Source organism: Ailuropoda melanoleuca, unplaced genomic scaffold (assembly GCF_002007445.2).
Source record: "Ailuropoda melanoleuca isolate Jingjing unplaced genomic scaffold, ASM200744v2 unplaced-scaffold7480, whole genome shotgun sequence".
NCBI classification, from domain to species: domain Eukaryota; kingdom Metazoa; phylum Chordata; class Mammalia; order Carnivora; family Ursidae; genus Ailuropoda; species Ailuropoda melanoleuca.
The window spans coordinates 42858-57147 of NW_023250281.1; the positions used below are offsets into that span (position 1 = coordinate 42858).

Genomic DNA, 14290 nt, shown 5'->3' on the forward strand with positions numbered 1-14290 from the left:
ATGAATTTTTTGCTCTTAATTACTATTATGAATGAATCTATTGTCTATGTTGATTTATGTCATTGATTTCATCATGTGTGAATTATTTTTTAATTAGTGTTACTTTTTTCAGATAAAGATGTTCACTTTTACTCTTCATGATTACTGTATATTTTTTTAAGTAAGCTTTATACCCAACATGGGTCTTTAACTCATGATCTTGAGATCAAGAGTCATATGCTTAACTGACCGAGCCAGCCAGTGATTATGATATATAAACAATATTTAAATCTAAACAGTTCAATCTGCTTACTTTGTACATATGATTTTTTAACTCATGTACAGCCACACAAAATCCTCTTCTAGCAAAAATTTTGACAATATTTCCTACAAGATTTCTATTTTTTTCAGTCATTTAGCTATGTATTTATTTGAAATTTATTTTATCAAAATTATATTAAAATAAGGTAGAAATTGCTTTTTAATTAATTATTCACTTTTTAAATAATTCATCCTCAAAATACACATACACACACAAGAACACACGATTTGTGTTGTTGGTGTTGAGTTGGTGTTGTTGACACAAAATGAACAAACCTTTTAGAATCTCTAAAATACAGGGTTTTTGTTGTTGTTGTTCTGTTTTGTTTTTGTTTTTGTTTTTCCAGTCCAGGTTAGAAAAATTGCCTGGGACACAGTCTTCACTAAGGACGTGAAACATGAAATGTAACAAATCATTAGATGAAAGCCATTTAAAAAAGTTATAGACCTTATCTTAGGACTATAACCTAAGGACTTAGTTTATCTGGAGGACTGTATGACTTCAGTCCCATGGGAACTGGGAGGTTCAACTCCCTTAGCTTTATGTTGGAATGCTCCCTTTTAGGTTATTTACAAATGAATCAGATGTACAATCTGTGCCCAGGTCAGAAATTGAATCTGCTGACTCTGGTAATGGTTAAAGTTTAGCTTCCTTGACAACCCATGAGCAGGGCCCAAGGACATTAAAAATTGAAAATCTCCTTTATTTTGTCAGTGTCTCACTTAACATTTATTTACAGTGCCTCAGTCATTTACTATTATTGCTGAGGTCCAAAGTCCAAAACAAAAACACATAAGATGTATGAAAGCCGGACAAATGTAAATTTTAATTTACCAAATATTAAAGAAATAGTTTTTCTAACCAGTAAAAATTTGCCAAGCGAGAGAAAAGTATATTGATAAAACACAAATTTCATAATAGATCTAGTTTGGCTGCTGCCACTTTATCAAATTACTCTCATTATAGACGTCCCAGAAAATGTTTCTCCAGCCACTTTCTCAAAGCCCCCTTGACTTCTTTATTCCTCACACTGTATATAAGGGGGTTCAACACAGGTGTGAAGATGGTGTAAAAAGCAGAGACCACCTTGTCATGGGCCACTGAACGGTAAGATTTGGGCCACATGTAGTTGAATATGAGAGTGCCATAGAAGAGCCCCACCACAGCCAGATGAGAGGAACAGGTGGCAAAGGCTTTCTTCTGAGCTGCAGTGGACCGCATGTGGAGCACAGCAGCCAGAATGAGACTGTAGGAGGCCAAAATGAGAGAAAGAGGGATCAAGAGCATCAGGATGCAGCACACATACATGAAAAACTCAAAAAATGTAGTGTCATCACAGGCAAGGCGCACTAGAGAGGGTGCCTCACAAAAGAAGTGGTTGATTTCTCGAGAATGGCAGTAAGGGAAGCTCAGAGTGGCACCAGCCTGTATCAGTCCATCCACCCCTCCCAGAAGCCAGGAGCCTGTGGTCATGTGCAAGCAGAGCTTCTGATTCATGAGGATGGGGTAGCGAAGGGGGTGACATATGGCCACGTAGCGGTCATAGGCCATAGCTGCTAAGAGGAAGCATTCACCACCTCCCAGAGTGAGAAACAGGAAGATCTGAGTTCCACAGCCAGCAGGAGAGATGGACTTGGTGCCCATCAGGTAGTTGGTTGCCATTTTGGGGATTATGGTGGAGACCAGCATCATGTCCATAAGGGAGAGCTGGCTAAGCAAGAAGTACATGGGTGTGTGCAGCTGGGGGTCCTCATGGATGAGCAGGATCATGAGAGTATTGCCCATCAGCGAGGTGAGGAATATCGTGAGCACCATGGAAAAGAGGAACACATGGGTCAGAGTGTGGTTAAAGAGTCCTAAAAGAATGAAGTTTATCTCTGTGGTGTCATTTGCATCTTCCATGGCTCTAGTCATGCCTGGAAGACAAGGAATGAGAGTTGCTTGAAGAGAAGTTTAGGCATTTACTTAAGAAGAGGTGGTCAAATGACATAGAAAAAAAATGACTCTTGGAGAAATAATTACATCTTTCATCTTTCACTTTGTGAGAGGATATTTGCTTTACTGTCCTATCATACATCTCTGCTCTTCTTACACAGTATTTTTAATCCTATGAAAAGTGCATAGCAAGTATTGTTGCATTACACATTACATTTCTATTATTTCCATATATCTTGTTAGTATGCCACACATAATTTCCTCACAGTGTTAGGAAATATTTTGAAATTCCAGTTTTCTAAAATGTTTGTATTTCTGTGTTGGAGAGCCTGATAGGCCTACATTTTAGTCAATAGTGATGTGATATATCTCTTAATTGTGACTTTTTCATGTTTATCATGTACTTGAATTAGTTTCTCAAGATTTCCTTCAATGCCATGAGGAATGTTTTAATGTAGAAAAATACACAAAACTAAATGTATAACTACTATAACTCAGTTTGCAGGTGAAGGACACAAAATGGCTATATGTCTCTGTTTTACATGTGTATTCAGCATATGGTTTCAATATACCAGGCTCACAGCTACCACAGATATTGCCTCAGTATCAATACCACCACATTGGCCATGGCATCATGGTGTGTACTTGTGATGACAGGGAATTTGTCTCAGTTTTGAGATCTTGCAACAATTAATTATTACACCTAATATGTACTCACAAAATGCTGAATTTAATTAAATGTGTGTATTATAAAAATACATTTCATAAATGAATATAACTCTAAGGAACATTAAAAAAAAGTTTTAACTTGCAGCCTTAAACACTTTGCTACCAGTAATCACTTATCCTTAAATATAGGAGCTAAATTTATTTATTCACAGATTAAATTATTAATTAGCAAATTGATTACATTTTAATTATCTGGTTAGTTGGTTAATTATCTAGCTGGTTAATTAAGAAAATCTTAAATAAATTTATACCCCAATTACTTGAAGTACAGCATCACCATCGAGTAAAATATGAAACATCTTCTTTAATGTCAGGAATTAATTATCTTTTCTTTAAAGCCCCAAACATTAATTTTTCTTATCTTTAAGTATCTATGGAGTAGAATTAGATGTATATGCAAATGACTTTTTCTTTCATATTTATGTGACATTTCTCTTTTCCTTAGAAATTCACTCTTTAAAAGACAGTATGAGATTAATGATTACCAAGATGATTATGTTTGTGATTTTTCATAATCTATAGGATATTGAATCTTTCTTTAGTTTCTATGTAAATTAATTGGTGAGCAGTGCAAAATTTTTAAATGGGCAGTATCTTTTGTAAATATTAGCATTGTTTTCAGTGTCTAGCACATATGACCACTAACCATTATATCTTTAAATGATATAGATGTTCTGTTCATCAAAATAGCTATAAACAAGACATTATAATGAGATTATCACTCTCATGGCTTATTTCAATTATATATATTTATATATGGCTTAGTAAGTTATATACTGCTCCATTTATTACACAATTTACATATAGCATAATATATTAATGAGTATCTGGGATACTTCTAATTTTCTGTTAATATAATTTCTGGCCTCATGCATGTGGCAAGACTTTCCCTAGTAAACAATATAAATGTAGTGCTTTTTGGCTCTTAGATCCCCGAATTCCTAAAATTATAACTCTCACCAACCGTTAATTTTTGTTTCTTCCATGTGATATTGATAGTTATTTTTAAGGGCAATAATTATAGTCAATCACAGAAAAGTGAAAATTAATTTTGTTTAAATTTCAAGTTTATTAATGATACTGAGCAGAAACTTTTTTTAATAGAAAGTTTTTATTATGTTATGTTAGTCACCATACAGTACATCCCAAGTTTTTGATGTAAAGTTCCATGATTCATTACTTGTGTATAACACCCACTGCACCATGCAATATGTGCCCTCCTTAATACCCATCATCAGCCTATCCCGATCCCCCCTCCCCCCTCCCCTCTACAGCCCTCAGTTATGAGTGACTATGGACTCTGGGAAACAAACTGAGCAGAAACTCTTTTAATATTAAACTTTCAGATTAATTCTGCAAACTCACTGTTCAGAGGGATAACAACCAACACTAAGGAAATACAAACAATTATAAGAACATATTATGAGCAGCTATATACCAATAAATTAGGCAATTGTGAAGAAATGGATGCATTCTTGGAAGCATATAAACCACCAAAACTAAAACAAAAGGAAATAGAAAACTTGAACAAACCCAGAAGCAGTAAAGAAATTGAAGCAGTAATCAAACATCTCCCAATAAACAAGAGTCTAGGGCCAGATGGCTTCCCAGGGGAATTTTACCGAACATTTAAAGGAATTATACCTATTCTTCTGAAAATGATTCCAAAAATAGAAATGAAAGGAAAACTTGCAATCTCATTCTATGAGGCCAACATTATCTTGATCCCAAAACCAGACAAAAAACCCATATATAATAAAAAATCATTAAAAAGAAAACCCATCAAAAAGAATTACAGAGTAATATTCCTGATGAATATGGATGCCAAAATATTCACCAAGATACTAGCCAATATAATCCATTAGGGCATTAAAAGGATTATTCACCATGACAAAGTGGGATTTATTCCAGGGCTGCAAGAATAGTTCAACATTTCCAAATCAATCAACATGATATATCACATTAACAAAAGAAAGAACAAGAACCATTTGACCCTCTCAAGTGATGCAGAAAAAGCATTTGACAAAATACAACATCCTTTCTTGATTAAAACTTTCCACAGTGTAGGAATAGAGGGAACATACCACATATCATAAAAGCTATACACAAAAAGCCCACAGCAAATATCATTCTCAATGGGGAAAATCTGAGAGGTTTACCCCCAAAGTCAGGAACATGACAGGGAAGCCCACTCGCAGCACTGTTGTTCACCATAGTACCAGAAGTCCAAGCCTCAGCAATCAGAAAACAAAAAGAAATAAAAGGAATTCAAATTGGAAAAGAAAAAGTCAAACTGTCACTCTTCACAGATGACATGATATTTTGTGTGGAAAACCCAGAAGACTCCACCTCAAAATTTCTAGCACTCATACAGGAATTCAGCAATGTGGCAAGATATAAAATCAGTGTACAGAAAATAGTTGCATTTCTATATACTAACAATGAGACTGAAGAAATAGAAATTATGGAATTGATTCCATTTACAATTGCACGAGATACCTAGGAATAAATCTAGCCAAAGAGGTTAAGAATCTGTACTCTAAAAACTACAAAATACTCAAGAAATGAAGAAGACACAGAGAAATGGAGAAAGTTCCCATGCTCATGGATTGGAAGAATATACATTGCTAAAATGTCTATGCCACTCAGGGCAATCTACACATTCAATGCAATCCCTACCAAAATACCACCGACATTTTTCACAGAACTGGAACAATTAATCCTAAATGCTGTATGGAACCAGTAAAGATCCCAAATAGCCAGAGGAATGTTGAAAAAGAAAATGAAAGCTGGTGGCATAGCAATGCCTGATTCAAGCTGTATTACCAAAATGTAATCAGCAGAACAGTATGGTTCTGACACAAAAACAGACTCAGATCAGTGGAACAGAATAAAGAGCCCAGAAATGGATCCTCAACTCTGTCGTCAACTAATCTTCAACAAAGCAGGAAGAATATATAATGGAAAAAAAGACAGTTTCTTCAACAAATGCTGTTGGGACAATTGGACAGCCCCATGCAGAGGAATGAAATTGGAGCATTTTCTTACACCTTACATAAAGATAAACTCAAAATAGATGAAAGACAGTAAGCCATCAAAACCCTAGAGGAGAACACAGGCAGCAAGCTTTTTGACCTCAGCTGCAGCAACTTCTTGCTAGACATGTACCCAAAGGCAGGGGTAAGAAAACCAAAAATGAAATGTTGGGACTTCTTCAAGATAAAAATCTGCACAGCAAAGGTGTGCTAAACTAAAAGGCAACCTACAGAATGGTAGAATATATTTGCAAATGACATATAAAAAAAGGGCTAGTATCCAAATTGTATAAAGGACTTATCAAACTCAACACCCAGAAAACAAAGAATCCTGTCAAGAAATGGGCAGAAGAGATAAACAGACATTTCTCCAAAGGAGACATACAAATGGCCAACAGACACATGCAATAATGCTCCACATCACTTGTCATCAGGGAAATATAAATCAAAACCACAATGAAATACCACCTTACACCAGTCAGAATGGCTCAAACTAAGTCAGAAAACAACAAATGTTGGTGAGGATGTAGAGACAGGGGAATCCACTCACATTTTTGGTGGAAGTGCAAGCTGGTACAGACACTCTGGAAAACAGTCTGGAGGTTCTTCAAGATGTTAAAAATAGAGCTAACCTAAAACCCAGCAATTGCACTACTATGTACTTACCCCAAACATGAAAATGTAGTGATCTGAAGGGGCACCTGCCCCCAATATTTATAGCAGCAATGTCCACAATAGCTAAACTATGGAAAGAGCTGAGATGTCCTTTGGTGGATGAATGGATAAAGAAGATCTGATATATATGTATGTATATATACTCAGCCATCAGAAAGTTGAATTCTTACCATTAACATCGTCATGGATGGAACTGGAGTGTATTATACTAAGTGAAATACTTTAATCAGAGAAAGACAATTACCATATGGTTTCATTCATTTGTGGAATATAAGAAACAATGCAGAGGATCATAGGGGAAGGGAGGGAATGACAGAATGGGAAGATATCCGAGAGGGAGACAAACCATGAGAGACACTTTAACTATGGGAGAGAAACTGAGGGTTGCTGGAACAGAGGTGGATGGGGGGATGGGGTAATTTGGTGATGGGCATTAAGGAGGGCATGTGATGTGATGAGCACTGAGAGTTACATGCAACTGTTGAATTACTGATCTCTACATCTGAAGATGTATGTTGGCTAATTGAATTTAAATTTTAAAAAATCTTATGTTCATATTTTATTGGATTGTTTGAATTTTTCTTATATATTTAAGTAATCTTTATGCATTTTTTTATTTATATACAAAGCCCTTAATTTTTGTTTATATTCTTTGCAAAAAACGTTATGTTATTTTTGTGTTGATGTTTACATTTATATTGCATATATTTGGTATGCTTATAAGTTATTATTCATTTCATGTTAATGAGCTGGATTACACTGATTGATTTTCTCATGATAAGCCATCTATGTATTATTTTGATTAAACTACTAGTTTTGATATGTAAATTATTTGAACTGTGACCATGGTAAGATTGATATTGTTTTTAAGTTCTCCTCTTTATTTTTTGATGTCAATAGACTGATCTGCACCTTAATAGATTTGCTGAATCACAGGAAAGTGGTGTAAACATTCAATTCAGCCACCCCAGAGTTGACTTCTTCTGGAGATGGAGACATGAATTACAGATTGTTTCAATAACAAGGATAGGGAGATAAAACGCTAAAGTCTTCTTCTAACATACCTGATAGACACTAGTAAGATTTGGACATGTTATCATCACTCTTAAGTCAGACTCCTTGTTTCTAGATTCAGGTAATTCATAGTTTGTTAGACAGGTTTCTAGCCCTGGCTTCATTTGTTTCTGTTGTGGTTTAATTGTATTCTTGTATTGGAAACTATCATCAAGTGTCCATGCTTAAAACTACGTTTAAATATATATTTTCAGATAATGTTACCTTAGTTATGATTTTGAAGGTCATATATGGATTTATAATTGAAGAAGAAATTACTGTAAGCTAACAGCATTTTATTTATTTATTTATTTATTTATTTATATATTTATGTACTTACTTACTTATTCACTTATTTATTTATTTGACAGAGAAAGAGAGAGACGGCCAGGGAGAGAGGGAACACAAGCAGGGAGAGTGGGATAGGAAGAAGCAGGCTCCTAGTGGAACAGGGAGCCCAATGCAGGGCTTGATCCCAGAACCCTGGGATCATGCCCTGAGCTGAAGGCAGACACTTAATGACTGAGCCACCCAAGCGCCCCTAAACTAACAGCATTTTAAAATAAAAATTGTGATAACATCAGACATTTCTTTCATTCTATCTTATGCTTCCAAATGAAAAGTCAGGTTAAATTTCTGTACAACAAACATATATCCAGCAGGAAATTAAAGTTCAGAAAGTTACATGACATTTAATAATGCACATTTTAAAAATCAGAGAACCGATAGCACTATTGGTCTCCCTGCTCCTTCCCTCAATACAATGATTTTCTTTAATTTTATGAGTATAGAAGTATAGATTTAAGGACTAGACTTCCTGAGCTTAAATACCTATTCTAGTGATTAAAATTTGGATACATTTAGATTATTTAAATTTAAATCTGTTTAAATCTGAGCTTTATTATGTGCAAAATGGAATGAAATATAGTATCTTTCTCTTTAAGAATTACGAGATAGTACATATAAATGCATAGCACATGCCACAATACGTCTCTACAAAGATTATCCTTAATAATTTTCTTGCTATTATATTTATTAGTTATAAATAGATATTTTCCACCCAAACGTTTTCAAGTAAAATGAATATTTATTTCAAAACTAACATGCAATTAAGTTATACATTTTTAAAAATCTAGGAATCATTTCAGTTACATAATATGTACATAAGTTTGGGTTAGACATTACATTCAATCCACCATTTATAAATTTTTTAAAACATAGAACAAATGCATGACTATGGTAATTTTAATCATTCTAAGGCAATAGGTTCTATGATTATTAATTTTGAAACAGTTTCTTATGTTTAAATATAACATATTTTAAAAATTATACCATGACATGGAAGTTATAATACATAAAATAATGTCTTCCATTGTTTAAAAAAAGTAAGCAGAAATATTTAAAGATACAAACTTATTCTTTGGTATTTCCTGTCAACAATTTAATTCAATTGTGTTTAAATCCACAGGTTTAAAATACAAGGTAGATTTACAATTCAAGAGTATATCTAATCATCTGTGTTGTTTTATTGTACATTAAAAAAAAGGAGGGGAGGTTGTTGGGGGAAGAGGTAACTGGGTGATGGGCATGAAATAGGGCACTTGATGTAATGAGCACTGGGTGTTGTTTGCAACTGATGGATCACTAAATTCTACCTCTGAAACTAATAAAAATAGGATAAAATCATATTCTCTTATATTCTGTTTTTTATAAAACGTATGATTACAGATTCAACATCCTTTTAGGTTCATTGCTTCATTTCTATCCATACTTCAATGTGGTTTTCTCAGAAATAGAAAAGCTTCACCATTCCCATCTATATGTTTATGTTAAATACCTCACTGACCAATAATTTGGGCTGGTCCTAATGTGGTCCTCCTTTTTTCAATTAGATCCTAAATATTAAAGTTGAGTGACCCTGATTCTCGTGTATGTACTACAGATGTAGCAATTTAGACATAAAGAGGATGAATAAAAAAAGTTGAAGAAAATAATATTCCAGGGACTTGAGAACTATCATCCAGTATAACAACAACTAAAAGAAGTAGGCACTAGTATTATTTTGGAATTGCACATGAAGTAGCTGAAACATGAGAAGATGATTTCTATCTGGAAAATCAAGGGGAAGAAACCAGGTAACAATGAAGTATCATCAATCAAAAACCCTGTTTCTGGAAATTAACCTTCGAAGTTCATGTTAGTTCTCTCATTTTTTTATCTTGATAGTGAGAGGATTAACACACTAACAAACAAAATAAAATAAATAAAAATAAAGTTATAGGCTACACTAAATGATTATCTTTCATGTAACTCACAAATGGATTAAAAAAGTGAACTATTTTTTTTTTTTTTACTTTTCAGGATGGGTGCATTCCCGGGCTCAGTTTTCCTACAAAATAAATCTCATTGCAAACAGGAAATACAGAATAAATAGGTCTTTAATAAATTTGTGAGTGTATTAAAACACATATAAAGTAACTGTAACAATGTTGATTAAACCAAGGGAACACATGAACTCTTGTCCACTCTACAGTTCGAGCTACATAAAGGACCCCCTCAGTAGGTTCCACGTCATGCACAATTCAAGCAGGGAGAATTGAGAAGGTTAAGCATGTGGCCTTGTGCCTCATTCAGAGCACACTTTAGGATGTATTCCAACAATTGCAAGTTCTGTGAAGTAAAGCACACTCTTATTTCCTATGGGTCTCAAATTTGTGTTTTAAAAGGGAGTCCTTAAAAAATGCATAAAAACAAATAAAAGTAAATCGTTAATTATATTACATGGTTACTGCAAGAATAAGTTAAGGTTGTATACCCCGAGTACTTAATTCATCACTGGAAATTAGCAAGTATCGGTAAATAGCAGTCATACTGCTTTCATGTACTCAAAAAACACAATTTTCCTAGGGGAAACTGATGAATAGAGGAGAGAAATCAGATACATTCATCTAACTTGGAGGTTGAAGAGGAACCAAATCTCAAGTTTCCTGAAAAATTCACCAATATACTGTGCATAATGAATACTTCATAAAGACAGATTTACATAAACATAGAAAATGTACTTTCTCATTGGAAATTAAAGAAACACAGATTAAACAAAATAATTGCTTTGGTATCTTTATTACTGGATTTAAGTTTTTCTTTGTAACATAAATTACCAGTTAGTATATAGTAATAAATAACTGTAGGATAATAATGTAAATTGTCTATATTTGTTTGAAAATGGTAAGTGAGAACTGTAAGACTACCCTAATCCCTTGGAATCACTGATATATGTTCTAAAATATAACCCAAAAAGTGTGAAAAGCACCCTATATACACAAAATATTTTTCATATTCCTTTACAATGCATAATATGAAGTTATATCATAAAAGTATTAAAATTATCACTATGCAACACAATACAACAGCCAGAATGGTATTATATATTCTGTTAATTTAGAAGCAATCCATGTTTGAAAATTTATAAAATGTTTTTGGCAAGGAATTAAAGAAAACAGTTAAGATGTCAGTGACTAAATTTCTCATATTTTAATTTCTGTGTTTTTCTGTTGGTGCTTTTCCATGGATTATTAGTCCTTAAAATTTTAGAATTAAATAGATAAAACCAAAAACACTAGAGAAGAAGACCTTACTTTTTATGCACCCAGTTTTAAAGTCCTGGAACTCACCTGCTTCAGGGGAAGCCACCATAAAAAGATGCCTAATGATCCATGGCTCTGACACCCAAATCACTATTTGGAATTCAGAGGATGCTTCTGTTCTACTACAAAGTAAATGTCACCTGGCTAAAGCTTAAGGAGTTCTGAGTTCCAGGCTCTGGAAATGCCAGTAGGAAGGAATTTAAAAGAATACAGATGATGAAACACCTTCCCCATTTATCAAGTCCATGTGGATTATTTTAAAATCTCAGGATAGTTGATCCCTGAAGATATGTCCTGTTTGACTCACATAATGCTAAAATCAAGATATGATGGATTTGAAAGTGGCATCTGCTACATATTAGTATTAAATGAGATAGCTATGTAAACTACCCAGGAGTGCCTTCAATCCTGCTAGTCTATATTTCAGTAATAACCAATGTGTCAAGAAAATCTGTTAATTACATAGGGGACAGAGTGAAATGTATCCCCCCTCAAAAAAACAACCAAACAACAAACAAGCAAACAAACTTCCAAAAAGGGGAGAATAAATTCAACCTTTATATTCATAAACCTTTCTAGACATCTGAGTTGGGGTAAGTTACATGTACAACCTAAGCTTCATTTTAATCATCTATAAAAGGGGGATAATAATGTCACTCCCATAGTGTTATTTATTTTGTTTCATTTATAAAGTGAAAGGGAAGCACTTGATATATCAAATGCATGTTTGCTTTTTCTTTCTTTTTGCTGAAGCAGAGATTTGTTTTCTTTCTGATTGATAGACGGTAATGAGGCAAGGAAATTAAAAAAAAAAATACGTGGCAACAAACACTTTCCTAAAACCTGGAGATCATTACAATGATTTACTAATGACCAAATGGTAAGTATTTGGTATTAATTAAATTAAATTCATCAGTTTTAGTAGAATTCCCCAAACCAATATATAAAAGATTTTTTAAAAATTTTGTCTTTATATATGTATTTTCCAATAGAAACAGTCAATGAAGTGAGAAGTGAGAGTGTGTATATACATACATACATATATCAAAGTCTGGTGATTCTGGATAAGCTAATTAAATAAGAAAAAACAGCAATTTTGACTAATAATTATATTAATAATGGCACAAAAATTATCAAAAGTATTATTTTTATTGAGGAATTACTGAGTGATGTGCCTTGTGCCTAAAGGTGTATGTTCATGACTTTACATAAATAGGACTAAGGAAAAAACCCCTATTACATTATTCAATAACACCCAATATGTCACTGCAATCATTGTAAACTTGCACTTCTTTAATTAATTAGTTGAAAGACATTTTCAATTTTTATTGAAGAGGTAACATTTTTAATTTTACTGAAGTGTATAAATGGATACAACATGAAAAATTTGTTGTAGTACACTAAGGTAGATTTACCCAAAAATCCACCTGCCAAATGTTATAAAAACGGTCTAGGTAAATAAATAGAATATTGTTCACTTGAGTTAGGCAGGCTCTGATATTCATAGTTGACCAGGCACTATAAGTATGCCTTGGTATTGCTTGGAGCTGGCATTGGTGTTCTTCTATTAAATATACACAAGTTCACAGAAAGCTATATGGTGACCATAAAAATGGGGAAATGGGGCAAAAATATGTCTGTGTTCTAGTCTCTGGACACTGTGGATATGTTGGTTTATATGGGAAAGCAAAGTCCAGGTTACAGATAGAATTAAGGTTGCTAATCACTTGACTTTAAAATAGATTATGTGAGATATCAATGTGAACCCAAACTAATCATGAGTGTTTCTTTTTTTTAAAGATTTTATTTATTTATTTGACAGAGATAGAGACAGCCAGTGAGAGAGGGAACACAAGCAGGGGCAGTGGGAGAGGAAGAAGCAGGCTCATAGCGGAGGAGCCTGACGTGGGGCTCGATCCCATAACGCCGGGATCACTCCCTGAGCCGAAGGCAGACGCTTAACCGCTGTGCCACCCAGGCGCCCCCATGAATGTCTTTAAATGTATCAGCAGGAAACTGAAGGAATCAGAGAAATGGCAGTATGAGGTTTCAGCTCAACGTTGCTGACTTCAAAATTAGTGAAGGAGGGCACCCGCCATGGAGCACAGGAGACATCTAGAAAGTGAAAAGGCAAGGGAATTATTCTCTTCTAGATTTTCCAGAGGAAATGCAACCTGGCAAGGACTAGATTTTAACTCAGTGAGATCAATTTCAGACTTCTCACCACATGAAGTGTAAGGAAATAAATTTGTGTTTCTTAAGCTAATAAGGATATAGCAATATGTTCTATCAGCAATAGGAAACTAATACCATCAACATTAAACACAGCAACTCTGTGACCATGATGGACCAAGGCAAAAACAAGACTATGCACAATCCTGTTTGAACACAGACACAACATGAACGTGCCGCAGCACCGCCTGCAGTGCAGCAGCTGCAGCACCATTGATTCATTGATTTGGGAGAAGAACGAGGCACAGACAGGTTAGCTTGCGAAAGAGAGCGTGGGTGCAGGGGATGCCCACCAGGAGTGATCGCCCTGAACAGCTGCAACCTCGCATATTTATTGGCAAAAATCAAAAACAATCACAGTCCCAATCAAGGGAGTAATCATATTATCAATCAAGGGAGTAATCCTATTACATTCTAGTGAATAGTAGTGCATCATGTGGAAAGTCACAGGATAGTGGTACAACATGGGGAAAGTCACGGGATCAGATGATGTAACGTTTAGCAAGTGAGGCCTATTCTTTTTTTTTTAATTTTATTTTATTATATTATGTTAATCACCATACAGTACATCCCCAGATTCCGATGTAAAGTTTGATGCTTCATTAGTTGCGTATAACACCCAGTGCACCATGCAATACGTGCCCTCCTTACTACCCATCACCAGTCTATCCCATTCCCCCACCCCC

General features: G+C 34.4%; 1 protein-coding gene across 1 annotated transcript; it reads right to left on the bottom strand.

The window, feature by feature from the left end:
- Positions 1-1261: 1261 nt before the first annotated feature.
- Positions 1262-2203, bottom strand: LOC100481373 (olfactory receptor 2T33). Its single transcript, XM_011234385.2, has one exon. It carries the CDS (start codon positions 2201-2203, stop codon positions 1262-1264), a length of 942 nt encoding a protein of 313 aa, XP_011232687.2.
- Between the last annotated feature and the right edge of the window lie 12087 nt (positions 2204-14290).